This window comes from Nematolebias whitei, chromosome 20 (genome assembly GCF_014905685.2).
Source record: "Nematolebias whitei isolate Nwh7 chromosome 20, NemWhi1, whole genome shotgun sequence".
NCBI lineage: Eukaryota > Metazoa > Chordata > Actinopteri > Cyprinodontiformes > Rivulidae > Nematolebias > Nematolebias whitei.
Genome location: NC_056517.1, coordinates 11,204,792 through 11,223,268, shown reverse-complemented (window position 1 = coordinate 11,223,268; position 18,477 = coordinate 11,204,792). Strand labels below are relative to the sequence as shown.

General features: G+C 43.4%; 1 protein-coding gene across 1 annotated transcript in view; it reads left to right on the top strand.

Moving 5' to 3' along the window:
• Window positions 1-18,477, top strand: part of adarb2 (adenosine deaminase RNA specific B2 (inactive)) — a 150,143-nt gene that overhangs the window by 51,703 nt on the left and 79,963 nt on the right. The window contains 2 exon segments of the mRNA XM_037694423.1: window positions 11,018-11,132; window positions 11,722-11,810. Coding sequence (XP_037550351.1) covers window positions 11,018-11,132; window positions 11,722-11,810 — 204 coding nt within the window.

Genomic DNA, 18,477 nt, shown 5'->3' with positions numbered 1-18,477 from the left:
AACTTCAGTTCACCATTAAATCTCTGATGAACCAGATTCTACAAAAACATCTTTTTTTTTTTTTTTTAGGTTTTCTTCATCATTTGCTGTATTTGCACTCATTGTGTCTATTTTTATTGTTCAATTTAGATGTGTGGTTTTGTTTCTTGTTCACAGGGTTTTTTTTTAGCTTTGCTTTAAACTTTAATTGTTTTGTGATTTGTACATCTGTGGGTTAGAATAAAGTTGAACTAAAGGCTGTGTCTCTTCTTTAAACATATTTGAGGGTAATATTCCTGAGAGATCAAATAATTTTTTGTTTTTTTATGATTTTTCTGGGCAGCACGGTGGCGCAACTGGTAGAGCTGCTGCCTCACAGCGAGCAGGTCCCTGGTTCAAACCCCGGTCCAGGGGCCTTTCTGGGTGGAGTTTGCATGTTCTCTCCGTGCATGCGTGGGTTTTCTCCGGGTGCTCCGGTTTCTTCCCACAGACCAAAAACATGCATGTTAGACTGACTGGTAACTCTAAATTGTCCCTAGGTGTGAGTGAGAGAGTGAATGATTGTTTGTCTCGTTTGTCTCTATGTGTCCCTGTGATGGACTTGCGACCCATCCAGGGTGTACACCGCCCCTCGCACAGTGATTGTTGGACATGGGCACCAGTGACCCCCGTGACCCAAAATGGAATAAGCGGGTAAAGATAACGGATGGATGATTTTTCTGCTGAGTTAACTTTAACAGATTATTTAATAGTCATTAAAGTGAAAACAGGATTTCATTATAAAGCCAGCACCATTTATTTTTTTTATTTTTTTATTTAATCTTCACTGATTAAAAAAAATACATTATTTTTGTAGACATAAAATGTTTCTTAAAATTGTTTCCACCCTCCGTCCCAGACCCGTCCCGGTCCGCCCGTCTGCCGGGATCGAAGTTCGGCCTTAATGAGCAAGCGAGGCCGGAGTCTGAGCAACGACTTTCTGTGAGTCAACAGCTCGTATGATCCTCCACGGCAACCAGTGGAGCTCAGAGCATGCAAGGCTGGGATCCGGAGCCTGAGTCCCGAGTCGGCAGCATGGAGGATCTTCCATGGTGACCAGTGGAGCTCGTAGCCAGGGAGGTGATGCCCTGCTGAATGATTAGTGCCTTCACGTGCAGTCTCTAAATGTCTCCAAATACATTGGAAAAAGTAGCTAGATTTGTTGCTAGTTGCTTTTTTGAAGATTTAAAGATAAACTAGGAAGGTTACATATTGTTTTGGTCACTAGGTTTGGTAGATGCTGCCTTTATGGAAATCTCAAGCAGTTCTAAAATCAGTGTGCCTCTGCTCATTCTGACTCATTTTGCTAACACGGGTCACATATATGAACTGATTCATCAGCTTAAAACACACAAAGTTATTATTGGGTCAACTGTCAGCGCATTCCCTTTATTGTTATGCTGTTCCTTCAGTGCCTCTTGTTGATTTGGACTAACTCTACTGCAGTTGATGTCACCAGTCATTAAATAACCCCTGCTGCTTGTTTTCTCCAACCTGAGAACACCCAGAGGACTTGCTAAGTCAATTGGTCAGAACTAATGCAGGAAAGATGCAGGTAGGGTGAGAAACACAAACTGCCACTACAGCAGTTTCCAGCGCAGTCTTCTGAGAGGAGATTGCATTTGTAACCCGGAAGAGATGCTGAAAACTATATTCTCAAATGTAGCTGCATGTCCAACCGGAAGATGACTGGCTGACAGGTCTCTTGTATTTGACAAGACGCTCTGATGGTCTGTCCGACTGAGGTGTCAGGTCCTCTGTCCTGGTTTTCTGCCAACTGTGGCACTCAGCTCCCACTGAGGAGATGCTGTGTGTCTTTTTGTGTGTTTGTAAAGAAAATGGCAGCAGATTTTTACTGAGACCATCGCGAGACAGGTTAGTTTTACCCTACTGATGATGCGCAACAGTAATCCTGCTCAGTACAGTACGAGAGGAACCACAGGTTCAGACATTTGGTGCATGTGCTTGGCTGAGGAGCAAATGAGGCGAAGCTACCATCTGTGGGATTATGACTGAACGCCTCTAAATCAGAATCCTGCCTAGACACGGCAATACCGAAGTGCCACATATTCTCGGTTGGTCTCTGATAGCCAGCTCTGGCTGGTGCAGAGAGCCGCCCGCTGCCAGGACGAGGTGCGGCCGAACCAAATGCACCCTTAGGACACTTTGGCACAGATTGTATTCTAAAGAGCTTTGAGTATCTTGATTGGATAGAAAGGTGCTATATAAGCACAGTCCAATTACCATTTACTGATACATAGAGAAAGAATGAAAAAATTTTATTGAGTCAAAACTGCAAATCACAGCCTTATTTATTTAATTTTGGGTCAGGTAATGACTGTCTTGTTTTATTACTCACATGATGGGAAAATTATAGACTCTAAAGCCACTGGTGGCTTCTTCTTGCTGGCACATCTCTGCCCTCTGTCACAAACTGACATGAGGCAGATTGAAAACAAAAGGACTTGAAACGTTGCGGAAGCAAACAGGAGGATTTATGAACCTGCAGCGTTTTAAGGGACTGAAAGAGAACGAGGAGGAAAGGACAAAATGCTGGGCTCATTGCCAAGCTCTATTCCACCTTTGCTCTCTGAGCTGCCACCTTCTCCCCCCGCTGTAATGTCATCAATGAAAAGGCCTTTAGGAGGGACGGAGGACTTGACTCTGGGTTCACACTGTCACCGACACTGCAGAGCCAGGCAGGATTCGGCTTCAATTAATTGGATGTCACTTCCAAGTGCAAGACGCGGGACAGTTTTTCTCTTCTTTACGGTTTGGTTATCGACGCTGCTGTACAGAATCTGACGGTTCTGCTGTTTTAAAGTTCACAAAAATCAGTGAACGATTATTGAAAGTCTAGATTTTTCTCATCCTATTAGCATTTTACCACAAAATGTTTAACTCAGTGTGACATTTTCAAACACTCTACTCTTCTGAACTTTACAAAGTTTATTCAAATGCAGTCTTTTTCTTACAAACCTTATGCTTCTTTTGCAAAACAAATGTATGTTTGTCCTCTTTTACACTTTAAGTGACTCACAGCTGTAGGCATAGTGCAAACACTCAAACTCTCACTGACTTTTGTTGTATTTCAGCTGACTTTTTTATTTTCCTAACTGGAAGTAAAGGATCTTTTGAACATGTCGTATTGTAACATAAAATATTTTTGATACAGAAATATTGTTATGTAGGATGAGAATCTGCTTTTCATGTCTGTAATATGACATAGTTTACACAGCCACTGTTTGTTTGAGACCTAGTTTATAATACCCCTGTCTTATTAAGGAGTGTTGTCAGGGATTGAAAGACACGGGTATGGTTACCATGGTGACCCCAATATGGGAGCACCTTCAACATTTATTTTGGTCTTGTTTATTGTAACATATCTTTTACATTTCATACATTAAAACATTTTGACATCTTGGATTAGTGTGTTGGCTTCCCTGTTGTGTTAGCAAAATATTTCATTAACCACTGTCCATCCATCCATTCATCCATCCATTCATCCATCCATCCATCCATCCATCCTTTATCCTGCGCTTGTTCCGAAGTCGAGTCTCGGGAGCAGCGGCTTGAGCGGGGAGGTCCAGACATCTCATTCCACAGCCACCTCTTCCAGATCTTCTCGGAGGACTTCAAAGCATACCAAGGTCAAAGGTCAACCGAGAGACATAGTCTGTCAGACATGCCCCTAAGCACCTCCCTAGGGCGACACCCAGGAAGCATCCTTACCAGATGCCCGAACCACCTCAACTGGCTCCTCTCGATGTGGAGGAGCAGTGGTTCTACTCTGAGTCTCTCCTGATAACTGAACTTCTCACCATGTCTCTAAGAGAGAGTCCTTCTCAATTCCAGTCCTCAGAGTCAGGAGTAAACTCATTTCCACCGCCTGTATCCACAATCTCATTCTTTTGGTCACTACCCAGAGTTCATGACCATAGGTGAGGGTAGGAATGTAGACTGGCTGGTAAGCAGAGAGCTTCACCTTACAGCTCAGCTCCCTCTTCACTACAACGGACCGTTACAGTCCTCAATACTGCAGACGCTGCACCAGTCTGTCTGTCAATCTCACGCTCCATTATTTCTTCACTTATGAACAAAACCCTGAGATACTTGAACTCCTCCACTTGAGGCAGAACCTCACCCTCGACCTGAAGAGAACAATCCACCCTTTTCTGACTGAGGACCATGGTCTCAGATTTGGAGGTGCTGATTCTCACCCCAGCCACTTCACACTCAGCTGCGAACCACTCCAGTGAGAGCTGAAGATCACGGCACGATGACGCCAACAGGACCACATCATCTGCAAAGAGCAGAGATGGAATCCTGAGGCCACAGAACTGGACTCCCTCCACTCTCTGGACCACTGGACAGACTGTTTGTATATCTTCAGCTGAATTTTTGGAGTCTGTTGCATTCAAGATGGCTGCCACAGCTAGTATGCAGTGCAGAAATGTCCAGAGCTTAGTTTTGGATTTCATGGAAGAAAGGTGATCGATGTTGAACATTTTGGTGGTAGACTGAACCCCACCAAAAATATCTGAAATATCCCTGTAAGAGATGTTAAATGAGTTCACGTTGCGTCTTTGATTTAGAAAAACTCAATGTGCCCATGACGTGATGAAACTGGGAGAGCATTAAAGTTTCAGCTCTGGCCCGCTCGTTCGGTGTCTCAGATGGAGCCGGACACACAAACGTTAGCTCAGAGGCTCCATGCCTAGATCATTATTCCATAAAAACACCTCTCCAGGCTGACATCAGTGTCACAGCAACAATATGTGTTTATGCATACTTCTGCGCAAACCGCACGCCTCCAACCACACCACAAGCTGTGAGCGCTTCAGCCGCCAGTTCTAACAGCAAGAGTATTTCACAGCTCTGACGAGGGCTGTAATGTGCAATATGTTCACTAATTCAGTGGTGTTCCTCGTCTTTTTTCAACCCTAATCCCTCTTCTCCTCCCTCCCTCTGTACGTCTGTCACATTGGCATCTGTTGATGTCCTCCTAGCTACACTGGGCTCAGTCTGTCCAGAAGGCCCATGCCAGTGCTGCTTTGTTGCCACCTTTTGGTAAAACGTTTCTGTCTTACAGTTGGAAGCAGCTCAGATATTAAGCACTTTTCCACAACTGGAACCAGGATATGTGCTTTAGCAGCTAAACCGTGGGATTAGATTACAGAGCAGAGACATAAGAAAAGCTCTTGATGGTCAGGGTTGGGTCACAGAGGTTGATGGGAAACACTGGATGAATGACCGCAGGAACGAAGTTCTGTTTGTACGCATGTTCAGTCATTTGGAGATTTGGACTTTGTAGACAGCACAGAGCAAACAAGTAGAGTTTTGTGCAATACGTATGAAGAATAATTATCTTACTGGTAGTGGAACTGTTGGTTTTTTTGGGGGGAGGGGGGTTCATTGACAGGACAAATGAGCTAAAAGTATGTCTAAAAAAGTGGAAAAATCCATAAATATGTTGCTTCACCATATACGTCAATAGATGCAACGTATACATGTCGCGTTTGTTACGCGTCGCTACTGACAACCTGGAGATGTGGGTCGATGTGCCAAAAATTGATGGGCTGCCAAATGGCGACCGCAGGAGCGTGCACGGGAGGACTTTTAACAAGAATTTAACAAGATTGACACTTGAAAAAATTATTTGTTTGCTTGAAATTATAGTAAAGGTGTTCCTCAGTCTACCTTTTGCTTAAGAAATGCACTTTGATGGTCAAATCAGCTGCATTTTAAAACCCAATTTGCAGAAGCGGCGGGCACGCGCAGAGGGACGAGCCTCCGCATTTCTTCGAAATTTAACAAGATAAACACCTAAAAACAATTATTTGTTTGCTCAACTTTATAGTAAAGGTGTGTCTCACTGTAACGTTTACTTTAAAAAAAGGACTTTAATGGTCAAATCAGCTGTATTTCAAACGTATTCGCTGCCTTGGTGCCCCGGGAGCGCACAAATGGAGGACAAAAGGAAGGAGGAACGCTGATTGTTTCTTCAAAATTTAACAAGAAAAGCACCAAAAAAATTATTTGTTTGCTCGAGATTATAGCAAAGGTGTGTCTCAGTTGAACTTTTACTTAATAAATGTGCTTTAATGGTCAAATTTGCTGCATTTTGCTGGGGCGGTGCAGCTGTTTTGACGGTTGCTCCAAGCAGCAAGCAGAACAAAGATGGGGGGATTATGGCAAGCCGATTGTGTCATTAATAGCTGGTGAAGATTCTCAGTCATCCAGGACATAGTAAATTCAAAAAATGTCAAGACAAAAACAATAAAGTATAAAGTAAAGTATAATAAATAAAGTCCTGTTGTTTTTGTCTTGAATTTTTTGAATTTGTCATTATAGCCACATTTACCTATTACATGATACAACGGCATGCCTTACTGCTACTAGTACTCTTCTGTCATCTAGTGGCTGAAATAGGCACTGTTCAAATTTTTTCAGTCAGAATGAATGAAAATGGTCATATCTCAGCCAAAAATTGGTTTATAAATATGGGAAAAAAATCCATAAATATGTCGCTTCAGTCGCAGGGCGTATAAATTATGCAAAAAAAACGTGACTTATAGGCCAAAAAATACGGTAAGATTGGACATGACACAAATGGCTGATTGATGGAGGAGCCATGGATTGTTTATTTAAAATAAATTATTTTAAATTATTGTGCATCATGTGTGCAGCCCACAAGTGCAAGGGAAGCTCTCTCCTGCAGCCTGTCATGATCTCCTCTGCCACGCACACACATTTCTTCTGCAGCAGTTTTGTGAAGGATTAACCCTTTGCTGTCCAGATGCACCAATCAACTTTTGTCTTCCAACTTAAAATTCAAAGTATGTCACACTATAAAATCATCAAATCATAATCACAAAATATAAAAGTGTTAAAAGTTATTTATTATTATTTTAGAACTTCTATGTTCAGTTATTTCAGTGTAATTGATCAAAAAGGGCATTTCTGCTCCGTTCTGCAGAGCTGTGTGACATCCCTTTGATGTCCTGCTGCACTTCTCTTCTCTACAATTTAAATTTAAATACCGTAAGTAATATTTTAAATAAGTAATCCATGCTGTATGGATTGTTTATTTAAAATGTTACATTATTTAAATTTAAATTGTTTATTTAAGAGGGAGATTGGGAGTAACAGGTGATGAGTGAGCGTGATTACAGCCTGGCACATGTCAGGACAAAGTTTAGTGAACTTGAACTGAACTTGGACTACTGTATCCCTACCTCGCTGTTTTTCACTTATCGCAATTTGTTTATATGTTCAATACCCCCACCCCCTCTTAAGATACATTGGTGTTTATATGTTCATTGATGTGATTAATCAAAATCAGTTAAATGTGCAGGTTAGTGCTCTTTACTCAGAAAATCCACACGTCACATTTCAGGATCTGGTTATTATAGACACAGATTAAATGTTAAATATGAATATTTCTATATTTATCACCACAGTAACAGTGTTACACACATTAGTAATTGTAAACACGAAAAGTAATGCACATGTTGATTTGGTGTTTACCTTTAGTCTAAACATTTAAGGAGCAAACATTTTTAATAATCACGTTAAAAGTTTCAAATGTTGTTTTTGGAGCCTGTTTGATTTCCAAATATATTAGTGTGTGTGAATGACAGGGATCAAGTTAAAACACTTTGTAGAACGGTTCTTTATGAACCGTTCTGTCCATTTCCTTGTATTAGTTGACCCGCAGTTCCGCCACATCCAATATGGTGGACGCTCCGACGTACCGCTGCAGTGGGCCAGCCTGCTCAACCAGGCGTCTACATATTTATGTTTATGACTAATCCAACGTCAGCTAAAACCAAACTGAACTGCTGCCATCTTAAAACTGTTTTATTCTCGACAAGTCATATCGATGTCTGCTGTAGATGAGGGATGTGTGCATGCGTGCGTGCGTGCGTGCGTGCGTGCGTGCGTGCGTGCGTGTGTGTGTGCATGTGGTGGCAGTCAGCCATCTTGGATTTTGATGTGGCAACCCAATTTTTGCAAGTGACCTTTCTTTACATCTAGATGCAGCCACACACCAAAATGGAAGTTGGTACATCACTTAGTTTTCGAGTTATCACAATCACAACATTCACAACATGCACAATTGGAGGGTGTTTTCCGACTCCTTTTCTTTGCACCATAAAGAAATATAACGTGTAAGCACAACGAGGAGCAGCAGCTGCTAGCAGCAACACTCGTCTTCAGTTTGAGCAATAATTTCCTTATTTTTCCATGAAAGGTAACACTTGACTGCAGCATTAAATTTTAAATAATGTAACTGTTTTTGCATGAAAATTTTTAGCCCTGAAAGACTTAAAAAGAGTGATTTCATTTATTGATAGCAAAATCCACTTTAACTGTCTGACTGTATTGAGAGGCTAATAATGATAAATGGTGAATAATATCTAAAAGGACTTGCCTCCAAAGGAGATAAAACAGCTTTAGTCTTCTAAGATAAATAATGCTTTATTTAAACACTATTATTTTAATTTTTACCTTATCGTCAGTTTCACATTTCAGCAACTTTGACACAAATAACTGCCTTTGACTGTGTTTCATAGATTTCCTTAATAAATTTACTCTAAACTGGTTATCAAAGCTGCCTCTGACTCCACGAGGTCAGATCAAGGCAGAAAACTGGAAATCCCTACATTGGGCAACAATGTTTCCATAAAATCCTGTAATCACTTCCATTGTATGACCAGTTATTTTATTGTTTGGCTATGGGTTCAGTGTTTTCAGTGTCTTTATTCAAAATGAAATGCAGAATTTTACAATTTTTTTCAGGTGGAAAGTTTACCAGCTGGTTAACTTTTAGCCAACTAAGGCTAAACTGTAAAACTCTTAGAGGCAAATCTGTTTATGAAAAAATATATAATTTGCTTGATATGATTACTAGTGTTCACATAGGCATTGCAACAATTTTATGTTAAGGGTACGTGTTCCCCACACATTTAAAAAATATTAATTCAGCCCCCCCCCCCACCACACACACACACATTTATCATGAAACTTGAGTTCCTCCAGGGCTGTTTCTTTGTGAATGAATCCATTCCACTTGATTAATAGGAGAAAACTCAAACCACTAAAAATCCACTCCAAGTTTTCCTGGTTACCTACAACAACTCCACACCACATGCAGTGTTTCTCCTCGGCCATCTGCCTTGGCAGGGCGCTCACGAGGGGAGGAGGGGGAGAGATCTCTGTTTTGCCTGCTAGCTTAGCACCACATAAGAGCTGGCAGTTGTTGACGGGGGTCGGGGTTAGGATGCATGAGAGAAGCGGAGCACTATGTCTGTAGCATTTTAGCTAACATGTCTGTACTGCCCTCCACTAGCTTAGCTCTACGTTAGTTCAGGTAGTTTTCAAAATGGGGTGGGTTGGGGATTGGGGGTGTTAGGATGCATGAGAGAAGCGGGGCATGCTCTATTCAAACAAGGAGAGCTGTTGGTCAGGTTACTTCTTGTTGCCGAATCAAGTGTTTACTTATGTAGGTAAACGTATAACAAAAATACACCAGAATGCAGGAAATGACATCTACTTTATTCAAAATGTTATGGGGGAGGCCCCCAGAACACCCCCCATCACCACTACCAGCAGTGTGTCTCCTCCCCACACATTTCAAATGTTTCTGACACCAATAAGTGTTCGCTTGGTGGATAGAAAAAGGAAACGAATGAAACACAAATTAGGTTAACACCAAAAACAGCTTGATATTTCCCTGCTGAGTGTATGATTTTTTTAAAGTACATTTTTTGTTGTAGCAAAAATGTTAATTAAATCATCCTGGCTGTGTTAGGTCAGGCCACAAGCTGTATTTTATGTTATTGTCCCAAGTCGTGGAGCGAAGAGAGGGGGAACTGGAACTACCCTCTGTCCATCCATCTCTCTGCCCGTCCCTCCATCTGTTCCACCATCCATCCATGTTGAGAGCATGATACCTTTAAACATAAATGAGGTACTGACTTCCATTTTGGTGTGTGGCTATATTTAGGTGTAAGCTTACTGTCAAAAACTGGGTCCCCACATCAAAATCCAAGATGGCTGCCACCGTATATTGTGATGTGGATAACTTCAAAAATAAGCGTTGTGCAAACATCAATTTTAATGTTTGGCTGCATCTAGGCATAAGAAAGGTTACTATCACTACTACCACTTTAAAATCCAACATGGCCACCAATATACATGTATGTGTCTGTGTATAAACTGACCACGCCTATCATTTGAGGAGACTGCTTTCTGGTTTTTTTTATTGCTTAAAAGTGTAGTATCCTCAAATGACTGGGGCAGTACAGTATTTAGGATGGCCGAAGATTAGCCTATGGTGGCCAAGACCACCACTGGCCACCCTCCAGTTCCGACACTGCCTGGACATGAATAAAATAGCTCTCTAGACTCACCATCACTCTGCTGTTCCTGCGACAAGCAAAAAATAAAATTAATAAATAATTAAATAAACCTCTCTTTGTTCTTCTCCACAGTGTAACTCTTTTCCATTTGAATATCTTGCACCAAAAACATTAAGGTTTATTTTACTCCCTGTTAAATTCCAGCCCAGAAAAACACTCACCTTGAAAAAATACAAACATTTTCTATTCAAATCCCTCAGTGCACCGCTTGTTTGTGTTTCTTTATAGTGTAAATTCAGTATCCATGTGTCTTTGTTGTGTCATAAATTTATTTGTGTCTAGCTTTATTTTATTTAATCAGAGTTGAATTACCATAAAGCAGTCTCTGAGGGATGTTCAGCATTATCACAAACTTATTTGTGATAAATACCTGTTTAAATGGGACAGAAGTAATATTTAATCATAGCTCTGACGCTGACTACAGCAAACCAAATCAAAGTTACGTTTAAAGTTTGACTCGTTTCTCTAAAAGTTAAACAAGCTCTGATTTATCAGACTGGATACAAGCTTATACACCTCAGTCCACACACATTGTGTTCAGTAAAAATTCATGGAACAACTCTGTTTTCCAGGACTTTGCCAGTTCAGTATTCCAGTTGGTGAGAGAGAAGTACCGGTCACTGGTGGGGGGCGTCAGTCCAGTTCACGCTCGACACAAATCCCTGGCAGGCATCGTAATGACCAGAGGTACGGCAAATTTCATTGACTTCTATATATGACTTTGAATTATTGAAGTGGTGCAATATAGAGAGAGTGACTCTGTGTGGGGTGAAGGCGGGGGAGGACAAAGATGGAGGTGGGGTAGGGTTCTCAATCGAGAGACAAATTATGAAGGAAGACATAGGTTTCATTCCAGGTTTTTTCTCGGTCCCTGTGCTGCAGAGAAGCTCTCGGTACTGAATTATTGACTATTCAGAGTCTCAGAGGAGAATGAGACACGGTGTCAGTCATCCAAGCTGCATGCTGGACTCGTAGCGCTCAGGTGGCCATGACAGGAGTTCCACACGCCGCAGTGGGAATCCCAACGAGATCAGCTTAATCTAAAACCTGGCTGAGTGGAACAACGAAGAGAAGTAAAGAAAAATAAAGTTTCATGGACATTATTACCCTAAACATTAGTCTTATGTGCTCTATATGACATCTTAGCTCCCACCCACATATATATATGAATGTATACAAGTACAATACATATAAATGTATTCACTCCCCTGAATGGTATTCTTTTACTGCTGTCATAAATCAGCCATCCGTCCATTATATTCCGCTTGTTCCAAAGTCGGGTCGCGGGGGCAGCAGGTTGAGCAGGGAGATCCAGACATCCCTTTCCACAGCCATCCCTACCAGCTCTACTGGGAGGACTCCAAGGTGTTCCCAGGCCAACCGAGAGACATAGGGTGCATTCACACCAGCCCTGTTCATCCATCCATCCATCCATTTTCCTCCGCTTATCCGGGGTCGGGTCGCGGGGGTAGCAGCCTAAGTAGGGAGGCCCAGACTTCCCTCTCCCCAGCCACTTGGGCCAGCTCTTCCGGGGGAATCCCAAGGCGTTCCCAGGCCAGCCGAGAAACGTAGTCCCTCCAGCGTGTCCTGGGTCTTCCCCTGGGCCTCCTTCCGGTGGGACGTGTCCGGAACACCTCACCAGGGAGGCGTCCAGAAGGCATCCTAAACAGATGCCCAAGCCACCTCAACTGGCTCCTCTCGATGTGGAGAAGCAGCGGCTCTACTCCGAGTCCCTCCCGGATGATCGAGCTTCTCACCCTGTCTCTAAGGGAGAGCCCAGACACCCTGCGGAGAAAACTCATTTCGGCCGCTTGTATCCGAGATCTCATTCTTTCGGTCACAACCCAAAGCTCGTGGCCATAGATGAGGGTGGGAACGTAGATCGATCGGTAAATTGAGAGCTTCGCCTTTTGACTCAGCTCTCTCTTCACCACGACAGACCTGTACAGCGCCCGCTTCACTGCAGACGCTGCACCTATCCGCCTATCGATCTCACGCTCCATTTTTCCCTCATTCGTGAACAAGACCCCAAGATACTTGAACTCCTCCACTTGGGGTAGGACCTCCTCCCTGACCCAGAGAGGGCACTCTACCCTTTTCCGGCTCAAGACCATGGCCTCGGATTTGGAGGAACTGATCTTCATCCCGGCCGCATCGCATTCGGCTGCGAACCGCTCCAGCGAAAGCTGTAGATCACGATCTGATGAAGCCAATAAGACCACATCATCTGCAAAAAGCAGAGACGCAATTCTGAGGCCACCAAAACGGATCCCCTCAACACCTTGGCTGCGCCTAGAAATTCTGTCCATAAAAGTTATGAACAGAATCGGTGACAAAGGGCAACCTTGGCGGAGTCCAACTCTCACCGGGAACAAGCCCGACTTACTGCCGGCGATGCGGACCAGGCTCTGACACCGGTCATACAGGGACCTAACAGCCCGTATCAAAGGGCCTGGTACCCCATACTCCCAGAGTACCCCCCACAGGGCCCCCCGAGGGACGCAGTCGAAAGCCTTCTCCAAGTCCACAAAGCACATGTAGACTGGTTGGGCAAACTCCCACGCACCCTCCAGGACCCTGCTGAGAGTGTAGAGCTGGTCCAGTGTTCCACGGCCAGGACGAAAACCGCACTGTTCCTCCTGAATCCGAGGTTCGACTATCCGACGGACCCTCCTCTCCAGAACCCCCGAATAGACCTTACCAGGGAGGCTTAAGAGCGCGATTCCCCTGTAGTTGGAACACACTCTACGGTCCCCCTTTTTGAATAGGGGGACCACCACCCCGGTCTGCCAATCCAGGGGAACTTCCCCCGATGTCCACGCAACATTGCAGAGTCGCGTAAGCCAACACAACCCTACAACATCCAGAGCCTTAAGGAACTCTGGGCGGATCTCATCCACCCCTGGGGCCCTGCCACCGAGGAGCTTTTTAACCACCTCGGTGACCTCAGCACCAGAGATTGGAGGGCCCGACCCAGAGTCCCCAGGCTCCGCTTCCTCAGTGGAAGACGTGCCGGTGGGATTGAGGAGGTCTTCAAAGTATTCCGCCCACCGACCCACAACATCCCGAGTTGAGGTCAGCAGCAAACCACTCCCACTATAAACAGTGTTGGTGGCATACCGCTTCCCCCCCCTGAGACGCCGGATGGTGGACCAGAAACGTCTCGAAGCCGTACGGAAGTCGTTCTCCATGGCCTCTCCGAACTCCTCCCATGCCCGAGTTTTTGCCTCAGCAACCACCCGAGCCGCATGTCGCTTGGACTGCCGGTACCCATCAGCTGCTTCCGGGGTCCCACAGGCCAAAAAGGCCCGATAGGACTCCTTCTTCAGCCTGACAGCATCCCTCACCGACGGTGTCCACCATCGGGTTCGAGGGTTGCCGCCCCGACAGGCACCGACAACCTTGCGGCCGCAGCTCTGGTAAGCCGCCTCGACAATAGAGGCACGAAACATGGTCCACTCGGACTCAATGTCCCCCACCTCCCTTGGAACATGTTCAAAGTTCTCCCGGAGGTGGGAGTTGAAACTCCGTCTCACAGGAGACTCTGCCAGACGTTCCCAGCAAACCCTCACAATACGTTTGGGCCTACCAGGTCTGACCGGCATCCTCCCCCACCATCGGAGCCAACTCACCACCAGGTAGCCCTGTTCAGTCGGCTTTAATTGAACTCTAGCTCGTTTTCCTAGAAAGTCTGGTTCGTTTGGGGGGGGGGGGGTGAACGCGCCATTGAACTCTGTCACGGAACAAAAAGGCGAACTCTGGCCCGGGCTAAAACCTAGGTCTCGGTCCGGTAGAAGAGAACTCCAGCATGGTTCGAGTACAGTGTGAATGTAAACAGACCAGGCCCCTCTACAAGCAAGAAGTGGAGTACAACGCAGGGCAAACAAACACGCATTTCTCTGACCTTATATGGAGCCATCAGCTGCCTTGTGTGAAAAACAATATTCTCCATGGTCTTCTGCCTCATCTTCTGCTCATGCTGTGTCCATTTTTGAAAAATGACAAAATATAACTCCTAAAACTGCTAAAACTTGATGCCACTCCACTTTTGTTTTTATTTTCAGAAGAAGAAGAAGTGTCTTCAGAGGTTTTTGTGTTGCTTCTTTCAGTAGTTCTTGGTGCAGCGCCCCTACAGGCGAGCGGGGGAATAGATTGGTTCAACAGGTTGACTCGACTGCACAGTGCAGTGTGAATGCAAATGCACCAGCTCAAATGTAAACAAAATGTCATGAATATTGGTCCCCATCCGAACCAAGTCTACCGGACTATCAGGTGTGAAAACAACCATAGTCTCTCCAGCGTGTCCTGGGTCTTCCCCGGGGTCTCCTCCCAGTTGGACATGCCTGAAACACCTCCCTAGGGAGGCGCCCAGGGGGCATCCTTACCAGACGCCCGAACCACCTCAACTGGCTCCTCTCGACGTGGAGGAGCAGCGGTTCTACTCTTAGTCTCTCCTGATAACTGAACTTCTCACCCTGTCTCTAAGGGAGAGTCCAGCTACCCTGCAGAGAAAACTCATTTCAACCGCCTGTATCCACAATCTCTTTCTTTCAGTCACTACCCAGAGCTTGTGACCATAGGTGAGGGTAGGAACATAGACCGACCAGTAAACAGAGAGCTTTGCCTTGCAGCTCAGCTCTCTTTTCACCACAACAGACCGGTACAGAGTCCGCAATACTGCAGACGCTGCACCAATCCCTCTGTTAATCTGTAAAGTAAGAGATTGCATAAATATTCATGCCCTTTAAAGTGGCTGCCCTAATTCAAGTCAACGGTGAAAGGTAGAGATTAGAGAGAGAGGGGTCACTAAGACACCTGTTACAAGCTTCAGCTACAAGCGGCTGTGGCTGAGTGGTTAGAGCAGTCATCCTCCAATGCAAGAGTTGGGGGTTCGAATCCACCAGCAGTCACATGCCAAAGTGTCCCTGGGCAAGACACTGAACCGTCATTGCCTCTGATGTGTGTCCCATCGGTGTATGAATGTGATAAAGCTCTGATTAATCTCTTTAGAATGATTTGTTCAATTAGCTTTGTAGAGATCTAGTAGAGTGCTGTATGAATGGGTAAATGAGGACACAGATTGTATTGTAAAGTGTTTTAAGTAACTTGATAACATAGAAAGGTGCTATATAAGTACAGTCCATTTACCATTTACACATGTCCCATGGTCTTTCCATTTCTTCATGATGATTTAACAGAATGGCTGTGGATGTTTAGGGCATTGCAAATTATTTTGTATCCATCCTGACTTGTACTTTTAAACTAGAAAGTTCCTGGAGAAACTTTGGCGAGGACTGCCATGTTGTGGCCATTTTAACATTTTGACTTGACAGTACTATGTGCTAGGGTTTGCTCTCAACTATCACTATAACAAGTTTCAGCTCAGTGTGGCAAAAAAAAAAATCAAGGAGTTACGTTTTATTTATTTATTTATTTTTTTAGCTAAGGCAGCCATCTTGGATTTTTGATTTGAATTCATTATGTGATGGGGAACATTCTCATCTATAACCTCACCAAATGGCAGCTCTGTATGTGTAAAAATAGCTGAGTTAAAGCCATTTAATGTAGCTTTGGTGGCCATTTTGGATTTTTTTATTTGAATTCAGTATTTACTGACATTGGTCTCAGCTACCACCACACCAAATGTCAGCTTAATATCACTAAAAATGGCTGATTTATAGTATTTTTCCTTGTTAGCGTAAGCAGCCATCTTGGATTTTTGATTTGTAGTCAGAGTCTGTTAGGGATTGTTCTCAGCTACCAGTACATCAAATGTCAGCTAAATAGCTATAAAAACCTTAAATTATATCCATTTGAAATTGGCTTTGGTGGCCATCTTGAATTTTTAGATTAGAATTCAGTATTTGTGGGGCATTCCTCTCACCTACCACCAACACCAAATTTCTGCTCAATATCTTTTAAAATAGCTGATTTATCTTCTTTTTTTTTTTTTTTTCATTTTAGCTAAGGTGAACATCTTGGATTTTAAATTTGCAGCAGGGATTTATAGCAACTCGCTATCAGCTACGACCAAATTTCAGCTCAACATCTCAAACATTGACTGAGTTATAGCCAATTTTGAGATTTTTGAGGTAGTTGTGGCAGCCATCTTGAACCAAAATGGCTCCAAAAGTTACTCAGTGTTTTGTTCAGAGACCTTTTCACAGGTCATGTGACCTCACTGTGAAAGTTAGAAGCTGTGAAGAGTTCTATCAGTGTTTTTAATTCAAAAAATGGCATCTTTGTTTGCAAATTACTTCTCCATGGTAGTTCAGAACTTCAATGAAAGTAACAGCACACATCCACGGTGCCGAGCCGGTTGTTTTGATATAACATTCGTGGGGGTACATGTTGCGGTTCGGGCCACATTAAAGTTGATAGAAGAGCAAGACCCTTTTCAGGTGGATAATAATAGGGGGCTGCCTCGAAAGGCAGTCCACAATAATCTTTTTTTCTGGGTGGAACTAAGATTTAAGTTAGTCACTTTAAAGAAAGTAAATAAGTTTTAGATACGCTACAGACGCTCATCTTCTGTCACACCTAGAGAATTCAAATTTGCAAAGTAATTCTAGTTCTCATTTTTCAATTTTTTTCATTTTATTATATGTATTTTGAGTAGACGAAACTTTAAATTACTTTTCATGTGAATGCACACAAAGGCTAAAGAAGAAAACTGTCGTAGTACCCGTTACTTTTTCAGCCACTGGGGCTGCAATTGTTGTAGACTTGTTGGCAAACTGAGGTAGTCTCCAAAATGTCTCAGAACATTTGCAGCATTTCTTATTTTCATTGCATGACTTACAGAGCTAGAATACAGTTTTACAAGTCATGCATGTGAAAAAGGTTGTGATGTTTAAAATCTGGCCACGCAAACATGACAACAACAACAACAACAACATGCTCCTTGCATGCTTCAAATAACTCAGACTGCAATTAGCCTATTTTTCATTCCTTTTTCTTTTTGTTTTGTTCCCAAAAGGTCTCCAGCATTCACAGTTCAATGAGATACTACCTCTGTAGTGGTTTAAGGAAACAACATGAAAAAATCCAAAGGATATTGTAGCAATCTGTTTATATGGTGTCATTTAAATGGAGATAAAGTTCTTTACGTCGATATTAGAAGCTTTGTGCAGCAAGGTGGTAGTAGTATGACTAGAAAGTTCCTACAGGAACTTTTACGGGGACTGCCACATGGCGGCCATTTTAAAATTTAGATGACAAAAATGCCTAAGTTTTGATATATGTGTGTCTCTTGAAAGATGTGGTGGTAGGAAGAGTTTGTCGATGACATACTTGAGGCCTCTCCACTCTAGGTCATGTGACCACACTGTGTCAGTTAGAGGCTGTGAAGAGATTAGTCAGTGTTTTTCAATGAGAAAAATGTAGTCTTTATTTGCAAATTACGTTGCCATGGTAACTCAAAATACCAACAAACGTAATAGCACACATCACGGTGCCAAGCTGATCATTTTGATATGGAATTTGTGGGAGTACATGTTACAGGTCGGCCCGCATTAAAGTTGATGGAAGAGCAAGACCCTTTTCATGTGGATAATGAGAGGTGGCTGCCTTACAAGGTGGTCCCCAATTAAGGTCTTGTTGTGCTTTTCCATAGCCCCTCTTCAGCCCAGTTCGACTTGGTTCAGCTCAGCTCAGTTCGATCCATGTTGCATTTCCATATGCACGTTCAGTACCGGTTCTGTAGGCGAGGTCCAGAATCCAACTCGCCTTACCAGCTGGTGGCGGTAGTGCGCCCTTAAGCTTTTTACTTGCCACCAATAAACGCATTAAGAAGAAGACCCCAAAAAGATACACAACCAGAATGGAGGATCTCATTGCTTTATTTAACATTCTGCTCAGTCTGTGACTTTTTATCAAATGTCAAAGAGATGATGGAAAATCTGGAGTTAGCTCATAATCATGACTTAAACTTGAAACAGGTTTCAGTACAGAGTGAGAATTTATTTGGAAGTTTCGGGTAAATTAAAAAGAATACTGATTATTAAAATGATCAAATTAAATTAAATTAAAT